We start from the raw sequence: 21,104 nt of genomic DNA on the forward strand, positions 1-21,104 counted from the left end.
GAGCAGTCTGTAGCTGGCAGTACACGTAGTAAATGCATATGGTAGCTGGTAGCACACAATGGTAATGCCAATGGTAGATGATAGCACACAGGTGTAAATTAAGTAGGGCTGAGTACAGGACTTATAGCAGTGGGTAAGTGGAATGGAGCACATTGCTTTTAATAGAGTAGCGCTAAATACAGGAGCAATAGCAGTGGGTGACTGAAAATGGAGCACACTGCTTGTAACAGAGTAGCACTGAGCACAGGATCAGTAGTGTAAAATACAGAGAACACTTGCACAGTGTAACAGGTACTGCAGGCTATTAACGATGTGCACTTCATAGGCTTAGCTGAGACTGCAGGCTGGCAATGATGTGTACTTAGTAGGCTGAAGCAAAGAAATAGGAGATGCACTCTGGTGTAGCAGAGAAACTCAGAGCACAATGAGGAATGCAGAAAGCTCTAAGCCCGAGGAGTCAGATATAGTATAGCATAATGGAGTGAACGCAGGACAGACAGCAGTGAGTAACTGTAGATGGAGCACACTGCTGAGCTGGAGTGCACAGGACTAAAACGTGTACAATGGAATGAACAGTAGTTACAGGAGTCAGAGGGCAGACAGTGCTGACAGTGGAACCAGTAACTAGTGTAGACAGGTTGTACTGGCAATGAGCAGGTGCAGGTGAGGAGTTTAAATAAGGTGCTCTGAACAGGCACTGGATACACAGGTCATGTGGGAAGCAAGTCCTCAGCGATAGTATGCAACAGAGTCAAAAAAAACATTTCCTGCTGGCCTCAGGAAAAATGCCATCATGTATAATGGTAATTAGGCACAGTATGTGAATCCTTAGAAGTGCCAACAGCGGAAGTGCACCAACTGATGAACTGACAGTGCTGGAAGTGGTAAGAGGGTCAGTCTGTTGTGTAACAGGTAGAAAGGATAGACACCCGATTCTTTTAGGCCAATGTTTATAATGAGGTTGCTTGGTTTTGTGATGCCTGCTCAGAGTGTCAAAAGACAGCGGTGGACTGGCTGTCTCCTGTTCCATTATTTCTCCTCCCAATTGTAGGGGTCCCCTTTGAGAAAATAGGTATTGATTTAGTAGTCCTATTCAACCAACAGGAGTAGTGGTGTGGCAAGAGCCCTATAGGCCATCAAGAGGAATATGAGAGCAGGTAATTAAGGCGGGGCATCACCAACCATAACGTCTGCATGTGAATGCAAACTTTTTATCCCGAACAGGGCTGAGGAGTCGGGCTTCCATCAAGGGTGATTCAGAATCACTGGGTACTGGTGTAAGTCTTATGTTTCTGTAGATCTGTGGCCACATATAGCAAATTTTAGCAAACAGCACATTTACTGTAGCAAACATGCATCTTCATATTCATATATACAGTAACTGTTTTCTAATTTCAAAAGTGGATATTGGGTATAAGGTATTAACTATAAATATTTAATTTCATACTGGTCTCCAGTTTTTGTGTCCTTTGGTGATGCCTTTGTAAAATCATAACATACACATTTTAACACTAGCCTGTACTCCTATATTAATGTTATGAAACAGTGACATGTTATGATGCTAAGCAGTGCCATCTGGCTGTTGCAAATACAAGTGGCACCAAAATAATCCAGGGCTTCCAAAGAGGATGTATAACTGTTCTACATGCACTGCATATCAGGGATATTTCAGAGTTTAGAGAAACCATGTAGCACTGCAGGTGGGTAGATTTAAAATGTGCAGAGAGATTTATATTTGATAGGAGTGTGTCCAAACTCAAATCTAAATTGCAGTATAAAAATAAAGTTGTTCATCATTTGTGGGCTACATTCAAAAGCAACTACAAAAGAAACTAGGTGACCCAAAACAATATCAAATTAGGTTAACATGAAAAGGAACACCTGCTGTCATTAGCAATAGGGGGTGTCAGTTTTATACCCCTTTTCCACTGCCGCTAAAACCCAGGTTATTGCCGTGATAACCCTGGAGCAGCTCAGTGGAAAAGGGTTAACCTGGGTCCAGTGACCCTGGAATCCAACCCGGCTAGCTTGCAGGGGTGCAGGGGCAAACGCAGGATTTGTGAAGGGGGGTTTCCAGTGTGGGTGTGGAGCCATGCATACAGTAGGTGGGGGCAGGGGAAGGACTAAAGTGACACTATATGTGTACATAAATATATAGCACACATACCTCTTTCACTTTATACGCACACACACAATCTCACTTATTACGCACACACACAATCTCTTTCATTTTGTATATGCACACACACCCCTTTCACTTTATACGCACACCTCTTTCACTTATAACACACACACCTCTTTCACACACACCTCTCACTTATTGCACACACACACACATCTCTTTCACTTTAAACGCACATACACCCTTTTTCACTTTATACGCACACCTTTCACTTATTACGCACACCTTTCACTTATTACGCACACACACTTTTCATTTATTACGCACACACATCTTTCACTTTAAACACACACACATTTCACTTATTATGCACACACACACCTCTTTCACTTTATATGCACACACACACCTCTTTCACTTATTACACAAACACACACACACACACACACTCCTTTCACTTTATATGCACACCGCTTTCACTTATTACGCACACACACTTTTCCCTTATTACGCACACACACACACCTTTTACTTCAAAATATGCACACACACCTCTTCACTTTTAACAAACACACACCACTTCACCTTAATAACACACACACACACACAAACACACACACTTCACCATAATAACACACACACTTCACCATAATAACACACACACTTCACCTTAACACACACACACACACACACACACACACTTCACCTTAACACCCACACACACACACACTCACTTCACCTTAATAACACACATACACTTTACTTTCCCCTCTCCCCTATATCACTTAATAATATGTATGCACATAAACACAGGTGGATGCGATGCCTCCCCTGCCGTCCCCCAGCACCCCATACTTGCGCCACACATGCTTGATCCGCGGGCTTCATAACTGTGACTATGGCTGGCCGGGACGGAGGAAGAGAGTGCTTATCCCGGCCAGCATTGTTACCATGGGGCAGATGTATTAACCTGGAGAAGGCATAAGGAAGTGCTAAAGCAGTGATAAGTGCAAGGTGATAAAGGCAGCAGCCAATCAGCTCCAATATGTTAATTAATAGTTAGGATCTGATTGGCTGGTGCCTTTATCACCTTGCACATATCACTGGTTTATCACTTCCTTATGCCTTCTCCAGGTTAATACATCTGCCCCCATGGGCACTGCTGCTCCTGAGAAGCTGTGCTCCTCAGCGCCACCTATTGTCGAGTCAGCCCGCTGCCGGCGCCTCTATGAATAGACCAGCTCCTCCGTCTTTATTAAAAAAAAAAATTTTTAAACTAATCGTTCAGCTGGGGTGATGGAGTGGAGAGCAGGGGGGGGGGGGTTTTCTAGGTACTCAGAAACCCCCCCTGCGTGCACTAGTGGGGGTGGTCCCGGGAAGGACCCAGGTCATGGTGCAGTGTAAACGGGTAAGCCAGGTTGATGCATCCGGGTTCAGTATGATTTCCCGATGGACAGGATGCAGTCAGTCAGAATCCCAACAGTCGCATCCCGTCAATCAGAATTCTGACAGCCTCCTCTAAAGTACCCTAACCCTCCCTTGTGGGTGCCTAAACCTAACCATTTACAGTATAGGGAGAGACAATACTGAAAGAGAATATCATCTCCAAGCACCGGCGGCTGCACCTGTGTGCGGTGACGTTGCTGTCCATGCAATAAGCCGGGTCCTGCCGCCAGTCTGAAAGGGGTCTCAGCTGGGGCGGCCCTCCTCATGCTTGACCTTTATACAAAATCCTGGGTGCAACCCAGCATTTTAGTCTAAAAGGGGTATAAAATGTAATAAGATCCAAAGAGAAAGCTAGCTGCTGGGGTCACATGCAGGAAAACTACTCAATAGATATAATTAATGCATTTAATAATAAATAACCCACAAAAAACTATTACACAAAAGAAAAAAAAAACTCCCAGGAGTAAAATACCCACTAATTACATATATTCACTTCAGCAAGTGTCCATCGTAAGTTAAAAACAAAATACTTTACATGGAAACATAGAATATGACGGCAGATAATAATTTCTAGGTCAATCTAGTCTGTCACTTTTTCTTTTATCCTTTTGGTAACTCATTTGTTCCTTAGGTCTTTGTTGGGCTCCTCCATTTCTTAACCAGCACTAGCGCTTTCAGCTTAGTGACTGTTGCCCAAAAAGCAATGAAAAAGATGACATGAGGTCCCCCTTGATTTTAGTCTCAGACCAGTTGGCAATAGGGATGGCTTCGCAAAAAAATACCTGCTCCCCTTCATAGGCATTTACCAGTCCTTGTGTAAATAACACTAAGGTTCTTCCAGGAGCTGTGTAGCAGTGGGTGTTGGGTAATAAGTGTAAGAATATATTTATGACTCTTTGTTCTTGATGCATTACAGGTATCAGAGTGGTCATGTGCCAAAAACAGAAATGTTGGCACTTGGAGAATTACAAGTGCTAGTTAGTCTCTAAAACAAAGGCACAAGTTTAATAACAAAAGCTGCCTGATATCGCTCCGAAGAAGATATTTTTATTAACTTCCTGAAGTCTTCTACTTTTAATCTAATTAGGGGTTAAGAAAACCCCTAACCTAACAATTGCAACTGCATGCCACAGAGTCTACCAAATGACTAAATATAGTATAGATGGAAATTCACCTATACTGCTTAATACTGGGAGGCATTTGATATGCCGGCTGTTGGGATCCGGGCGCTCAGCATACCGGCACTGGAATCCCGACAGCTAGCATACCGACAACTATCTTCCCTCTTGGGGTGTCCACGTCACCCCTGGAGGGAGAATAAATAGCGTGGAACGCATAGCACGCCACTGTGCCTGCAGCGTGGCGAGCGCAGCGAGCCCGCAAGGGGCTCTTTTGCACTTGCCCCGATGCCAGCATGCCAGCTGTCAGGATCCCAGTGCCGGTATGCTGGGCACTGGGATCCAGAGCGCCGGCATACTGTAGTAGACCCCTTAATACTGTATGGTGCATTTCTGCAGTCTCCTGGTGTCAACTGGCCTGCCAAAGCCTGCTAACGACACTAGGCTGAAAGTGATAGTTCTGGTATACAAAAGGTACATAGAACATGAAACCAATCCCACACCAGTACTTCAAGAGCTCAATAAATAAATATTTACTAGAATATCCTATGGTTCCTATTCATTTTCTTATTATTGTGTCTGATATCACAAATATATTTTTTAGGTGCTATCCTAATGTTTCAGGTCTGGGACCAAAAATTCAATAAAGAAAACGAAAAATAAGTGAAACATTTATCTGGATGCACACTGGAACCAATAAAATTCATTTAAAATTTCTTAATTTTTAATGGTATGCATTAAAATTATTTCAACAAGAGTGGTGAAATATTAAAATATAGTGTAATGGAAAAATAAAGTGTGACAATAAAAACTAAAATGTCCGATCAGTGTTATTTGCTGTGAACTTTTATGTCTTTAGAAAGGCGATATTGCCTATAGAATCTGTGTGTGTTTATATTACAAATAATCATCCTGCACATGTATGTCTCTTATCTTGACACCATGTTTTTAATATAATGATGTTTGTTACTGTGCAGCAGGGGTATAGTATTATCTTAGTATTTTACACTTCTCTCCTCTCGGCTTGCAACACAGGGGGTAATTCCAAGTTGATCGCAGCAGGATTTTGATAGCAATTGGGCAAAACCATGTGCACTGCATGTGGGGCAGATATAACATGTGCAGAGAGAGTTAGATTTGGGTGGGTTATTTTGTTTCTGTGCAGGGTAAATACTGGCTGCTTTATTTTTACACTGCAAATTAGATTGCAGATTGAACACACCCCACCCAAATCTAACTCTCTCTGCACATGTTATATCTGCCTCCCCTGCAGTGCACATGGTTTTGCCCAATTGCTATCAAAAATCCTGCTGCGATCAACTTGGAATTACCCCCACAGTATCTATTATTCTGAAACTGTATTCTTAGTGTAGCAATTACTTTTAAATTTATGCAGCAGACATGGTGAAGTTATTTAATTAGCGATGTTTGTTATTTCCAATGTAGTAAATTAAATAAAAGTTCCCCTATCCAGGATTTTTATCCCCTTTTATTTATTGCAGTGTCTTATACCCCTTTTCCACTAGCTAAATTTACCCGTGTTTTTGCACAGAGGCGCGCATCAACACAGGTTTTTAGTAAGTGGAAACAGCTCAACACGGGTTGAGTGACCCTGGAATCCTACCCGGGTAGCTACCTGGGTTGAACACGGTAACATGGTAATGACCTGGATAATTGTGCAGTGAAAACGGTCATTACCCGTGTTTTCAGACCCAAGTGACATCAATAGCTTTTACAGAGCTTACCCGGGTTAAGTGGAAACAGATCCAACCCAGGAATAACCCGTGTCGAAGTGCAGTGGAAACGGCGTGGCCGACACGGGTTGTAGCCGGGTTAAACATCCTGGATCGGACCCGGTACTCAGGTGGAAAAGGGGTATTATTCATTCACATATCATATTCACTAGATTTTCTTATTGGCACACTGGAGGTATTTTAATTTGTATCAGGTATATAGTTTCAAGATGTCTCTGTCATCCTTTATTACATTTCTCAATACTTCCAATGTGTCCCTAGATATGATATTGTGTTTTATTGATTGTAGGGGTTCACTTTATTACCCTTTATCACCTCTGTATTCAATAATCCACCATCCTATGCTGTGAATCATGAAATATAAAACAGCACACTGTTGTTATTCTAACCAATCCTGGTTTGTCATACAATGAATATGGATTATATGCGTCTTTGCTGTTAGTATATTTACCTCAAGTATCAGCTGTGTGCACGGCCCTGCTGCACCGTCCCGTTAAGAAAGTTTTAAAAAATTGTATTGGTTCCAGTGTGCATCCAGAAAAATGTTTCACTTGTTTTTCTTTTTCATTATTGAATTTCTGGTATACAAAAGGTGTCTGCCTGTATAGGTGACACGGAAATTGTTTAGTTGATAGAAAATAATGCAACATTCCAATACACTGGCTGTAGGTCTGTCAAATAAAGTATGTTGGGAAACCAAATTACTGTAGTTTGTGACATTTTTTTTCTCGTTTTTTTTTATTTTTATTTTTTTTAGCATTTGCTTAATTATAGTTTAGTACCATTCCCTGAACAATAATCGAACAAAACAACAAGCTTACATGATTATCAAGCAGTGTATGGTTCTAGTTGTGGACATGTAATCACATATGAAACAAGATTTTGCAACATTCATAAATATAACGTTTTCTTGCAAGTTGTTGGTTGATATTAAGTAGTCTACCTCTGTATCCAAACTGAAGACTTTAACAGCCCCACATGTCTTGTTTATTGTTGTTTGGCAAAGCCATTGGATAACCAGATCAGTCAGCAATTTGGGCAACTTTCACTGATCTATTGGTTATTACTCCTTGCCAGGGGCACATTGGGATGGAAAACCAGCCCAGGAAATTTATGGAAGCAGCCCTAATGGGGGTGCGGTCTGATAAGGTGGTAGGGTCTGTTGAGGGAGTGGCCTTGTAAAATTGTAGCAATGGCAGCATCACTGGATGGCAGAGTTGCTGTACAGCAGAGATGGAATAACAGAATGAATGGGGAAAATGCAGTGTACTGAGTGCGGTGGGCTGCCTGTCATAAGGGGAGTGGGGCCACATGACAACACACAAAACAGGCCCCACAGACATGTCGGCCTACCAGGAACCTTCCTGGTGAGCCCTATGACCAATCCGCCCCTGCTCCTTGCAATACTATTGTATTGTATATATGGTCCACTACACATGGGATTATACTGGGACAGTTCAGCCAGACATTGGGGTCAGTGTATTAGCTGCAGGTTAGTTCGCAGCATGAGTAACAGTGATTATATACAGCACTTATGGTACCTCCAGACTTGCTGAATTTAGTTCTCAGCTCCAAAGGGCATACAACAATCTGCAAGTGTGGGGCAAGATTGTACCTTGGTGTGGGGTGCCATGGAATCAGTCCCCTCCCCCCACGCCCCACACCTAATCAAATCTAAAAGTGTTACCACTATTTTGTAATAATAACAATTATAATATCATAACCAGGCCCGGACTGGCCATCTTGCACGTCTGGCACTGGTCTGAAGGGCCATCCCCCCTGGCACAGTCCCTCCGTGATTGGCACATTTCCCTTCTGCCATCATGGGAGTTGTATCTCTGCAACCCTCTGGAGGCATTTTAGCTGATATACTGTATATACACCTTATCAATGAGTTTTAATTTAAATTCCCTTGTATTTAAAACAAACGTGCTCAGCATGCCATGCAGGGAACTTGAACTCCCATCCATATATACTACAGTCAGACACTTACCACATGAGCTATGTGCTCCTGTGCAGTAAACCAGTCTAATTCTAAAGCTAGGCATGCACTATTCAATTATCTGGCAGATGCTTGGAATGAAAATCTGTTAATGGGTGAAAGCAAATTACAATTGACCATTTGTTACCAAACACTGAAAAATGGACAAAAACTGTTGTTCATACAAATTGGTTAAATCACTGTCAGATTTTGTCCAATTTCCAGTGTTTGGTAACAAATGGTCAATTGTAATTTGCTCTTATCCATTTCAAAATTTTCATTCCAACCAGCCATAATTGTATAGTGTATTCCCAGCTTAACTATATGATAATAGTAATTCTTAGCTAAGAACACTACAGCTAAGCAGATCTATGGAGCTGCCTGCTAGTAAGAGATTCTGAGACAGCCCATGCTGCCCTTACTAGCCTGCAGTTATACACAAACTACATAGATTTACTTAACTACAGTGGTATAAACTAAGAATTACAGCTAGCTTGCATATACAGTACCGTAGTTAAAAATAGAAGAGTATCAACAGAGAAACAAATATCTCATGTGTGAACTGTCTGACACCAGTACATGAGGTTGTGAGTTCAAGACCCCTACATGGCATGCTGAGAATTGTATATTTTAAATATAGGGAAGATTTAAATGAAAGTAACTATTGACTAGGTGCACTTATATTATATTATACTATTACTGATAGCTCAAAAGTTTACTGTCTGAATCCCTTACTTGGAGTGTTGCGCATTTTAATACAGGTGGATTATACCTATACCTATCCTGCTCAATGTGTGACTATGGCACATGTATTTTGGAGTTTCAGTCCTCCCACCCCTCCTTCAGAATGACCTGTGATGTGTGTATTTACAGAGAATGATGTACATTTGAGTGTTGTTTTCATTGTAATTATATTTGTATAGTGAGTGTATAGATTAAGAAGTAGGAGGAAGGAATAGAAAGGGGAGGAGTCTATATCAATTGTTAATATGCCCCTCCTAAAAAGTCTACATCAAGGTGTCATGACATACTAAGGGTAGCTTAGAGCAGCTCAGGGAACCAAAAGTAGGACGCCAGGAGTCCAACGCTGTTGCCCAGTTGGGGCCTGTGTGTTTTATATGCCAAAAATGATTTTTAATCCCAGTCCAGCCCAGCTCATAGCTCTAGTGCTAATAATGGTTTGAGGATTATTCAAAATGTAAATGAATTCCATTTCCACACTGTAACCATATCCTTAACATTATTCTTACCAATGTGAAGTATTTGTCAGTAGCAAGGTACCCCTCACGTTGCAGCTGCTGGAAAGTAAACAGAAAGTTGGGATGGACTGAGGCTCTTAGACCGCTTTGGCAGTGCATTATGTGCGCACACGCACAACAGGGACATGGTCACATTTCACAGGGACAAGCCACAAGTCAGGGGCACCAGCCTTTGTTTAACTGTGTGAAGTGTGGCCGAGCAGAGCTAGACAGGCCAATCAGACCATTGGTCCCTCTGGCATTTGCCAGAAGTGCCAGGTAACAAGTCTCTCTCTGGCTCTCACTATATAAACTTGAATAATTGACAGAATTCTGTGTATGAGTTCATCGTTCACATGGAAAACGTAAAACACACTATTTAGCTATTTAAGACGTAACATGTTTGAACCTATTTGCCTTGCTCAAATTGTGTACTCTATCTAAAGTTCACACATTTATCACAAATGATTGAACATTATAAGAGGTTACTTTGAAAATGTAATGTGTACATCTACAGATTCAGCTATTACTGACAAATGGCTACTGTACTCATCCAATCAAGAGCCAACTGTCAGTTGAATAATAAGTAATAATAAGAATAATAATTATGTACGTTTATTTTTCAGTAATCCAACCACCTCAGATGGAAGTTATTGAAAAGGACCATGTGGAACCAACCCATGTGTATGACAATACAGTAGATTTTTTATATTGCATAGGCCGAGTCTTCTTAGAATTAAGACATAATAAGCCTGAGACACCTGAACTAAACTATTTCAAAAGTTCACACAAACTATGAGGAAACACAGCATGTTTGGTTTTGCGCAGATGTGCCTATTTCACTGCTTAGCACATATGTAGTAATTACCCATCATTCCTGTTTTGGGAACTTCCCCTGTAAATTGTGGTGGCACTTATTGCAGGTGCACTTGACTAAAAATGCATGGTGGAAATAATAAAATAATTTATTTTAATTATCTGAGGGGGCATCAGTGCTCTCTATCTTATGTTTCACTATTGTGTTTAAATTGCATGTAAGTTACAATAGTTATTCTGTATGCTTAGCAGAAAGGTTACATTATTGGAAGTTGAGAATGACTCCCAATTACTAGTACCTCATGTAAATATGTGTAGAAGAAAAATAAAATACAGGGAACAGTCACTGTAGCTACCCACTAACTAGGGATGGTCCCCAAAATGCACCATCTGTACTTACATACTGTGAGTCCTGCTCTGATATCAGTATGGAGACCCTGACAGTTCTTTCCATCAATATTGCACCACCCAGAACATTGAATCATACCTTCCAATGGTCCCAGTTAGTGGGCTTTGAAAGGGGATGATCAGAGATTAGTCTTATTTCATCCCATCTTTACACGTATTACTGCTTCCCAGGATTGTCAGGGGTGTACACCTTTGCATGAAGAATGACACTGTACATACAATGCAATATTTTTACATATATGGTAATGACAAATAATATCTTGCCAATTCTCTAGGGGTATGATGTAATGCACCTCACCCTCTCAGGTGTGATATCATAGGTGTACTGCCCCCCAGGATTTACAGGCTGTTGTAAGAATAACCCATATATATATATATACTGTAAATATATATATATACTGTATATATATATTGTGTTGTAATACTTTTATGGCCACAGATTACCATGTAGTAGAATTATTAGCGAAAACCCATAATAATGTGCTATGACTATTGTGGGTCTTCATCTATGCCATAGGTATCTAACAGACTATAAATTAGGAATCAATGGCCTTGTAGTGGAAATATCATACAGTGCAAGCCTTTAATTGTTAGGTTCAGTGCTGGTTTTAACTTAGGGACCATACATCTTTACCAGACACAGAACATGTCATTTTCTAAATGTACAGGATGCGTAGCACAGCGAGCCAATGTGCATGCCTATACTCTGCACTCAGGACATGTCTTCTGCATGCTACAACTGCATCTAATGTAACTGTGTGGAGAGGTGGAAACTCTTAGGGGTATATTTACTAAAGTGCGGGTTTACAGAAGTGGAGATGTTGCACATAGCAACCAATCAGATTCTACTTATTATGTATCTAGCAGTTTCTAGAAGATAATAGCTAGAATCTGATTGGATACTATGGACAGCATCTCACACTTTAGTAAATATATACCCCTTAAACCCTGTGCAAAAGTAATCAGAAAAGTCCAGCCCCCTATCACTTTAGAGAGCCATCCTTTCACATTTCTAAGTGAATGGTACACACATTTATTCATTGAAATACTGCTCAGTCTAAACCAAGAAATGCATCTTAAAAATGCCCATCCACATCTCTTTTTGATTTTAATAATCTCACAACTGAAATCTTTTTTTGCACTGCTCTGCAAAATTAGGCCCACTAGTATAACTTACTGTTGAGTAAGAAATGCCCACTCACCTCCTCCCATTGGCCACTGCAAATGTTTGCTCCTCCGCATATGTAGTCATCTTGCTTTGTAAGCAAGTTACCTGTTGTTAATTAGTGTTAAGAACTATTGTTGGAATATCTATACAGGTTTCACATTCTGCAGTGTATTAGACGACTTTCCTCCTCTCCATCACCGACCTGCTCAAATCTCTTACTATGTGTGCTGACCCTTTTGCATCTTCCTTTTGCTTGAATGATGTGGTCTCTATTAACTATATATATGCCTCTTACCGCTTTTCCACTGACATAAAAAATCCCGGGTACTTGCTCGTGAACGTGCAAAACCCGGGATGTTGGTCAGTGGAAAAGGAGACTACCCGGGATTAAGTCCCACGGTCCCTGTCCCTGCTCTCGACCAGGGTCAAGGAGTGAGACCTGGGAATTTGCTGAGATGATAGACATGGCAGTTTCCTGGGTCGCAGTGGAAAAGGGGCATAAGGCACTCTCTAGACCAGTGATGGGCAACAGGTGGTCCTTAAGCCTCATTAGCGGCCTCCAGTTACTTCCTACTTTGATGTCATAATTGTTTGTTATAATTTATAATGCTTGTTTAAAAAGCCTACTGATGTGTTATTACAGACCGGTGTTTCTTTCAGTAATTAAATGTATTCATTTAACTTTCTACTGAGAGTTATAGGCCCTATACACTGGACGATCCGCCGCCGAGCGACCCGGCGGCGGGGGGGCAGTGACGGGGGAGTGAAGTTTCTTCACTCCCCCCATCACCCGGCTGCATTGAAGTGCAGGCAAATATGGACGAGATCGTCCATATTGGCCTGCATGTACAGCCGACGGGGGACCAGCGATGAACGAGATCATTCATATCGTGCAGTCATGTCAGCCAGTGTGTAGGGCCCATAAGAGTACTGTGCAGCCCTTTGAAGGCTAGAAGGCTGCCCAGAGCGGCCTCTGAACACTGTATCAGTTTGCCTATCACTGCTCTAGACTATGCTTCACAAGCACCTTTACTCTCCAATAACCATCCTTATTGGTGCTGTTAATATTTTTTACTTGCTATGTAATACAATATATCATCTATTACAAATATATCTATCTATATACTCCCAGATATCTCTTTGTCTTTTTGACAATTTTCAGTCTTGTTTTACTACTGTGTTTGTTTCTGATTGTAAAGTGTTGCTGAATATGCTGCCCCAGTTTGCGCTTCTTAAATGACTTCCACCTTATACAGAAGATTATTAAAAAGAAAGTTTGGATAAACATATTCATGGCATATTAAACTCCATTTCTACAAGTAGGGCGATTTAAGAAACAGGGGATGCTTTCTTAGCTCTTTCCTTTAGCTCATGAATGTTTTTAATGGTGTCCTTAACGAAGATATAAGAATGGTGAGCCAAGCAAGGTTGTAGAAAAAAATAATTATACTAGTTGATCTTTCACAAGTAAATGGAAAAAAACAAACAAACAAAAAAGTTGTTTTTCTTTGCAGATTAATTGTACAACAAGTGCTCCAAGAATTAAAGCAATATCATGGGTAGGTGCACATTACTTACTGCTTAATATGGTGGTAATTGTGCTGTAATGATTAGTCCTAATAGTTCTTTAGTAAAAAGTATTTTATTATGAGAGTCCTATAGGACATTTCATTCTTGATTTTACTTCATTAGGACCAAAAATAAGCAAGGGAGCTGTGAGCCGAAGCAAAGTCTAACCTGGTTCGAGTTCCTGTCAAACGAGTGGGTAATTTCACAAACTACATATGTAAACTGGAACTATGGGTTAATCCTATTACATGTGTACCTTTTTTATTTTGTTATTTGCCCTACATTCTGTATCTAATTCCCCTTATTGAATAGAATATGTTAACAAAGCAAAATAGTTGGTATCTGATCGCCCTATATTAAGTAGGGGTAATAAGTAAGGAACGATACAAAAAGTTTAGAGAGTAATTAAAATAATTTTATGGAAAAGTTATACAGTAATTATATTTAAGCGAAATGTCAGGGTATGTTACAGACTGGGCGCTGCTCCATGTGAACCAACATGCAGGGTGATAAAAAGGTATACTGAACACACACACACACATATATATATATATATATATATATATACCGTGTGTGTATGTATATATATATATATATATATATATATATATAGAAAAAATCCAAGAATAACCACAAAAGCGATCAAACCCAGAAGAACCAGCACACAGCTTAGATGCAAAAGGAAGTTTTACTTGTCCAGAAAATTCATTAAAAGAGGCAACAAGCATATAGCACACATGATGGTAGCAGCATGAATATATCAATGAGTACTTATCATTCCATTCCGACAGCTGTTTCGATTATCTTCTTCATGGGAATAGATAAAGTGACATGGTGCTGTACACTGCCAACCGCAGTGTCTATTTCCAAAGTGACATGTGCCTTGAGTGCTTAGCCCATGAGTGCCTTATATAGTGTGTGGAGTACTTACCTGTGAGCTGTCTCACCTGTTCCCCGTCACATGTGGAAGTCAGTTACGTCACCTCCAAGCAGCACGGCGAGCCGTGAACCGGAAGTGACGTACAGGGGAAGGTTTTGTCCGCTACACATCGTCTGCAGCCACACGATGGAGCCGGACCCTATCCTTCCTGCACGGAGAAACACGTCTCCGTAACTGTGTCCCAGTGCTGTGGGTCGCCCTCGGGCTGCGCGTCACCACTAACGCGTCACCCGTGGCAACCAGCAGGCTGCGCTCAAGACAGTCCGGGCAAATGAACACACCCGGAACTGAAGAGCCACCTAGCCTGTTTCCGGGGACAAGGGGAGAGGCGCACAGGCATCGAATAACAACAAATACTATACAGTACAAAATGACATAAAACAAATAATATAAAAAGATGAATCATATGATTAATGCACAAATATAGTATGATAATAAAGCATGTATATGGCCAGTAATGAGTTATTTGACAATAAGTTGATATGGATTAATGTATGTCACTGGCTACATTACTAATTACTATGCGTTAATTATATCCTATAGATCATGCTTTATAAGAAAGCCAAAACATGCAGGCCTTTTAGTAAGTAGATATATGAATCATCAACTGAAATATACATATAAATACAAAAAAATTTTTTTTAAAATGAACAAATAGTAACTAGATTAGACAATGGATCCGGATGCAAAGTCATCAGGCCCACATGTGCTCAGATACAAAAAATGAAAAAATATATAAAAAAGGAAACAAAAGAAAAAAGAAAAAAAAGAGAAAAAAGAAAAAATGAATTATTTATAAAAAAGGTACCAAAGAGAATTCCTCATTAAGTCCCAATGGTGAAAGGGAAAACAGCCGTCGGATCCAGCGGCATTCCTGTTGTAGTAGCAGCTTATGACGGTCACCACCCCTCTTCAATGGTGGTATATGGTCGATGGGCATAAATAATAGATCTTTAATATGATGACCTTGATGAACAAAGTGTTTAGCAACTGGCGGAGTAGAGTTCTCAATTTTAATGAACGCTTTCTTAATCGATGACCGATGCAGGGCCATTCGTTCTTTGAGCATTCTGATGGTCTTTCCAACATACAGTTTCTTGCAGGGGCATTGGATCACGTAAACGACATATTTAGTCTCACATGTCATTCGATGTTTCAATCGAAAAATATCTCCCCTGGTTGGATGGACAAACGTGCTGCCTGTGTGCATATGCTTGCAATTAACACAGGAGCCACATTTGTGTGCTCCTGGTCTCAATTGTAGCCAGCCAGTGCCTTGTTGTGACATTGGTGCTATATCAGAGTAGGTGATCTGATCTTTGAGATTTGGACTACGTTTGTAGCTGAATAATGGTAAGCTGTCGCAGAATTTTCCCATAGTTGGATCTGCCTGTAGAATGTGCCAATGCTTGGAGATCGCACGTCTCATGGCACCAGAGGCAACGGAATATGTACTGGAAAAGACCAATCGTCCAATCTCTGGATCGTTATTCTTAGATCTTGATACTTCTGAGCGTTCCATCTGGAGGCATCTCGTGATAGCCCCTTGTATCTCTGTCGAATCATAGCCCCTCTCAATAAATTTCTTGCCCATCTCGGTCAAAGCAGCTGGTATTGATAATTCATCAGAGGTTATTCGCATCACACGTAAAAGTTGAGAAAAAGGTAGTCCCTTCTTTAATGGCTGCGGATGGAAACTTGTAGCCAATAAGAGAGAATTTTTGTCTGTAGGCTTCCTATACACCTGAGTGGTGATAGACCCATTGTTTAATTTAATCGTAACATCCAAAAAATTAATAGAAAAAAAGTCGTGAACACATGTGAGCCTGATAGACCCTGGAATTTGATTTAATCTGGTAATAAATTGTTGAAGCTTAGTCTCACCCCCAGTCCACAGCATGAACAGGTCGTCAATATATCGCACATAGAACAAAATATAAGATGAAAATTCCTGATCTGCCATGATATATTGTTGTTCATACTGAAACATAAACAAATTAGCATACGATGGGGCCACATTGGACCCCATCGCTGTGCCCTGTAATTGTAAGTAAAATGAATTTTCAAACAAAAAATAATTTTTATGTAAAATAAAATCTAACAAAAGTAGCAAAAATTCACTTGGTGGACCCTCATACTGTGGACTGGAGGCGATGGCCTTCCTAGTTGCCTCAATGCCCTCAAGATGATTAATACAAGTGTATAAACTGGTGACATCAAGTGTCACCAGTATACAATCATTGGGAACAGAACCAACCGCCTTTAATTTCGATAGAAAATCTGAAGTGTCTTTGATGAAATATGGCGTTGATTGCACAACCGGCTGTAAAAAGAAGTCTACAAATTGGGATAATGTCTGGCACAAAGAGCCCCTGGAGGATATGATAGGTCTTCCAGGGGGTTTGTCCAGACATTTGTGGACTTTGGGCAAAACATAAATCAAAGGAATACGGGGAAAATCCTGAGTAAGGAATTTGGCAGTTTGGTCGTCAATCCAATAATTAGACACACCTAAGCCAATAATGGAGTCTGCCTCGCGTTTAAAATTATTGGTTGGATCAAAACGCAGTTGTTTGTAACATTGTTTGTCGGCCAGTTGTCGGTTAATTTCATCAATATAATCAGTACGGTTTAATAATACCACGCCCCCACCCTTGTCGGCGGGGCGTATGATGACCTTAGGATTATCTCTTAGAGATTTGACTGCCAGCCTTTCTAATTTGGTCATATTGTGATTTTTAATTTTGATGTTCTTAATGCAGGGTAAGGTTTCTTTTTTAACTAAATTCATGAAAACCTCAATGGCAGGATTCATAGACGGTGGGTCAAAATTACTGGGTGTTTTAAATTGACTCCTATTGGCAGAATCAGTGTCCTTTTTTGAGAAGTAGTCTTTAAGTTTAAGTTGTCGAAAAAATTTAAATAATTCAACCTCACATTCAAACTCATTTTGTTTATACGTTTGAACAAAAGTGAGTCCTTTAGATAGTACTGACATTTCTGCCTCAGTTGGAGTATATTCTGATAAATTAAAGACAGTTATTTCCGTCCCCCCTTGTAATTCCTGCCTCCTGCACTTTTTGTGTTTGAGCCCCCCTCTCCTGCATGGTCTCTTGAGTCCGGGGTCTCTTTTGTTTTGCTCCTGGTGAACGTTTTGTCCCCTAAAAAATGGAATGGAATGATAAGTACTCATTGATATATTCATGCTGCTACCATCATGTGTGCTATATGCTTGTTGCCTCTTTTAATGAATTTTCTGGACAAGTAAAACTTCCTTTTGCATCTAAGCTGTGTGCTGGTTCTTCTGGGTTTGATCGCTTTTGTGGTTATTCTTGGATTTTTTCTACATGATTATACCAACCGTGCACTAGCGTTCTGTCTAATTGTAAGTGAGAAGCGGCTGCTTTTGTGGATTTGTTTATATGTCATGGTAACGGACTGTTATTATGGACTGGGAGCTGCACCACAAATATAATCTTCATTTTTTTCATATTTTTTCATTTTTTATTTTTCATTTTTCAGTTTCTTTTGGAACTTGTTTTTTCTAAAGTAACTGTTTTTGTGCATCTTATTTTTTTTTGTGTGTTGTGTATTTTTTTGGGACAATGGATCTGGATGCTAAGGATATTACTGGGACAAAACGATTCTTGGACAAAGAAGTTTCCAAGATTTTGTTTTCTTCCACTGAACAATTAGCATTTGATGTAGATACTCCCACTGAAATATACTCTGATTTGTTGCAATTACGTAAAAGGCTTGTAGAACTGGAACTACACGGTTTAACGATATCCCAATATCATAAAGAAAATTTAATTCCCCGTGGTTTCAGAATTAAAAACCAGCCTACACTTGGTCGGAACAACAAAGAGTTTTGTCGTCAGTGGTGTCAGATACTCAATCAATGTAGTTTTGACTTAATGGTATTGGTGGTGCAACAAGTCAACACTGACATTGACAATATTAAAAAGGAAATATTGGGCTATGAGCGTGCAGGCTTAGAAACTTTAAAAACAGACTCTACAAATGATTGGTTAACCAAACTAGACGACTCAATCCAAACATTTAAAAACGAATTATTGGTTTTTAAAAAAACTAAATATCGTAAAGTAAAAGACGATTATAGGGATCTGAGAGTCTACCCGTGGTTATTCACACAGACTAACAGACGTCCCTGGAGAAAAGGTCAAAATTTCCGTAATAAAACTGAGGTTCAATTCACGGATATAGAATCACACACTTCTCAAAGTGATTCGGACCATTCAGGTAACTACAGGGGTCGTTTTTTAGGGGACAAAACGTTCACCAGGAGCAAAACAAAAGAGACCCCGGACTCAAGAGACCGTGCAGGAGAGGGGGGCTCAAACACAAAAAGTGCAGGAGGCAGGAATTACAAGGGGGGACGGAAATAACTGTCTTTAATTTATCAGAATATACTCCAACTGAGGCAGAAATGTCAGTACTATCTAAAGGACTCACTTTTGTTCAAACGTATAAACAAAATGAGTTTGAATGTGAGGTTGAATTATTTAAATTTTTTCGACAACTTAAACTTAAAGACTACTTCTCAAAAAAGGACACTGATTCTGCCAATAGGAGTCAATTTAAAACACCCAGTAATTTTGACCCACCGTCTATGAATCCTGCCATTGAGGTTTTCATGAATTTAGTTAAAAAAGAAACCTTACCCTGCATTAAGAACATCAAAATTAAAAATCACAATATGACCAAATTAGAAAGGCTGGCAGTCAAATCTCTAAGAGATAATCCTAAGGTCATCATACGCCCCGCCGACAAGGGTGGGGGCGTGGTATTATTAAACCGTACTGATTATATTGATGAAATTAACCGACAACTGGCCGACAAACAATGTTACAAACAACTGCGTTTTGATCCAACCAATAATTTTAAACGCGAGGCAGACTCCATTATTGGCTTAGGTGTGTCTAATTATTGGATTGACGACCAAACTGCCAAATTCCTTACTCAGGATTTTCCCCGTATTCCTTTGATTTATGTTTTGCCCAAAGTCCACAAATGTCTGGACAAACCCCCTGGAAGACCTATCATATCCTCCAGGGGCTCTTTGTGCCAGACATTATCCCAATTTGTAGACTTCTTTTTACAGCCGGTTGTGCAATCAACGCCATATTTCATCAAAGACACTTCAGATTTTCTATCGAAATTAAAGGCGGTTGGTTCTGTTCCCAATGATTGTATACTGGTGACACTTGATGTCACCAGTTTATACACTTGTATTAATCATCTTGAGGGCATTGAGGCAACTAGGAAGGCCATCGCCTCCAGTCCACAGTATGAGGGTCCACCAAGTGAATTTTTGTTACTTTTGTTAGATTTTATTTTACATAAAAATTATTTTTTGTTTGAAAATTCATTTTACTTACAATTACAGGGCACAGCGATGGGGTCCAATGTGGCCCCATCGTATGCTAATTTGTTTATGTTTCAGTATGAACAACAATATATCATGGCAGATCAGGAATTTTCATCTTATATTTTGTTCTATGTGCGATATATTGACGACCTGTTCATGCTGTGGACTGGGGGTGAGACTAAGCTTCAACAATTTATTACCAGATTAAATCAAATTCCAGGGTCTATCAGGCTCACATGTGTTCACGACTTTTTTTCTATTAATTTTTTGGATGTTACGATTAAATTAAACAATGGGTCTATCACCACTCAGGTGTATAGGAAGCCTACAGACAAAAATTCTCTCTTATTGGCTACAAGTTTCCATCCGCAGCCATTAAAGAAGGGACTACCTTTTTCTCAACTTTTACGTGTGATGCGAATAACCTCTGATGAATTATCAATACCAGCTGCTTTGACCGAGATGGGCAAGAAATTTATTGAGAGGGGCTATGATTCGACAGAGATACAAGGGGCTATCACGAGATGCCTCCAGATGGAATGCTCAGAAGTATCAAGATCTAAGAATAACGATCCAGAGATTGGACGATTGGTCTTTTCCAGTACATATTCCGTTGCCTCTGGTGCCATGAGACGTGCGATCTCCAAGCATTGGCACATTCTACAGGCAGATCCAACTATGGGAAAATTCTGCGACAGCTTACCATTATTCAGCTACAAACGTAGTCCAAATCTCAAAGATCAGATCACCTACTCTGATATAGCACCAATGTCACAACAAGGCACTGGCTGGCTACAATTGAGACCAGGAGCACACAAATGTGGCTCCTGTGTTAATTGCAAGCATATGCACACAGGCAGCACGTTTGTCCATCCAACCAGGGGAGATATTTTTCGATTGAAACATCGAATGACATGTGAGACTAAATATGTCGTTTACGTGATCCAATGCCCCTGCAAGAAACTGTATGTTGGAAAGACCATCAGAATGCTCAAAGAACGAATGGCCCTGCATCGGTCATCGATTAAGAAAGCGTTCATTAAAATTGAGAACTCTACTCCGCCAGTTGCTAAACACTTTGTTCATCAAGGTCATCATATTAAAGATCTATTATTTATGCCCATCGACCATATACCACCATTGAAGAGGGGT

General features: G+C 40.3%; 1 protein-coding gene across 1 annotated transcript in view; it reads left to right on the top strand.

Moving 5' to 3' along the window:
* LOC134909459 (rho guanine nucleotide exchange factor 18-like) overlaps nt 1-10,597 on the top strand; it is a 282,483-nt gene extending 271,886 nt beyond the window's left edge. The window contains exon 6 of the mRNA XM_063916346.1: nt 10,286-10,597. Coding sequence (XP_063772416.1) covers nt 10,286-10,458 — 173 coding nt within the window. The 3' untranslated portion in view covers nt 10,459-10,597. The remainder of the gene's footprint in view (nt 1-10,285) is intronic.
* The last annotated feature ends 10,507 nt before the right edge of the window (nt 10,598-21,104 follow it).

The sequence above is a fragment of the Pseudophryne corroboree genome, chromosome 1 (genome assembly GCF_028390025.1).
Source record: "Pseudophryne corroboree isolate aPseCor3 chromosome 1, aPseCor3.hap2, whole genome shotgun sequence".
In the NCBI taxonomy this organism is placed as follows: Eukaryota; Metazoa; Chordata; class Amphibia; order Anura; family Myobatrachidae; genus Pseudophryne; species Pseudophryne corroboree.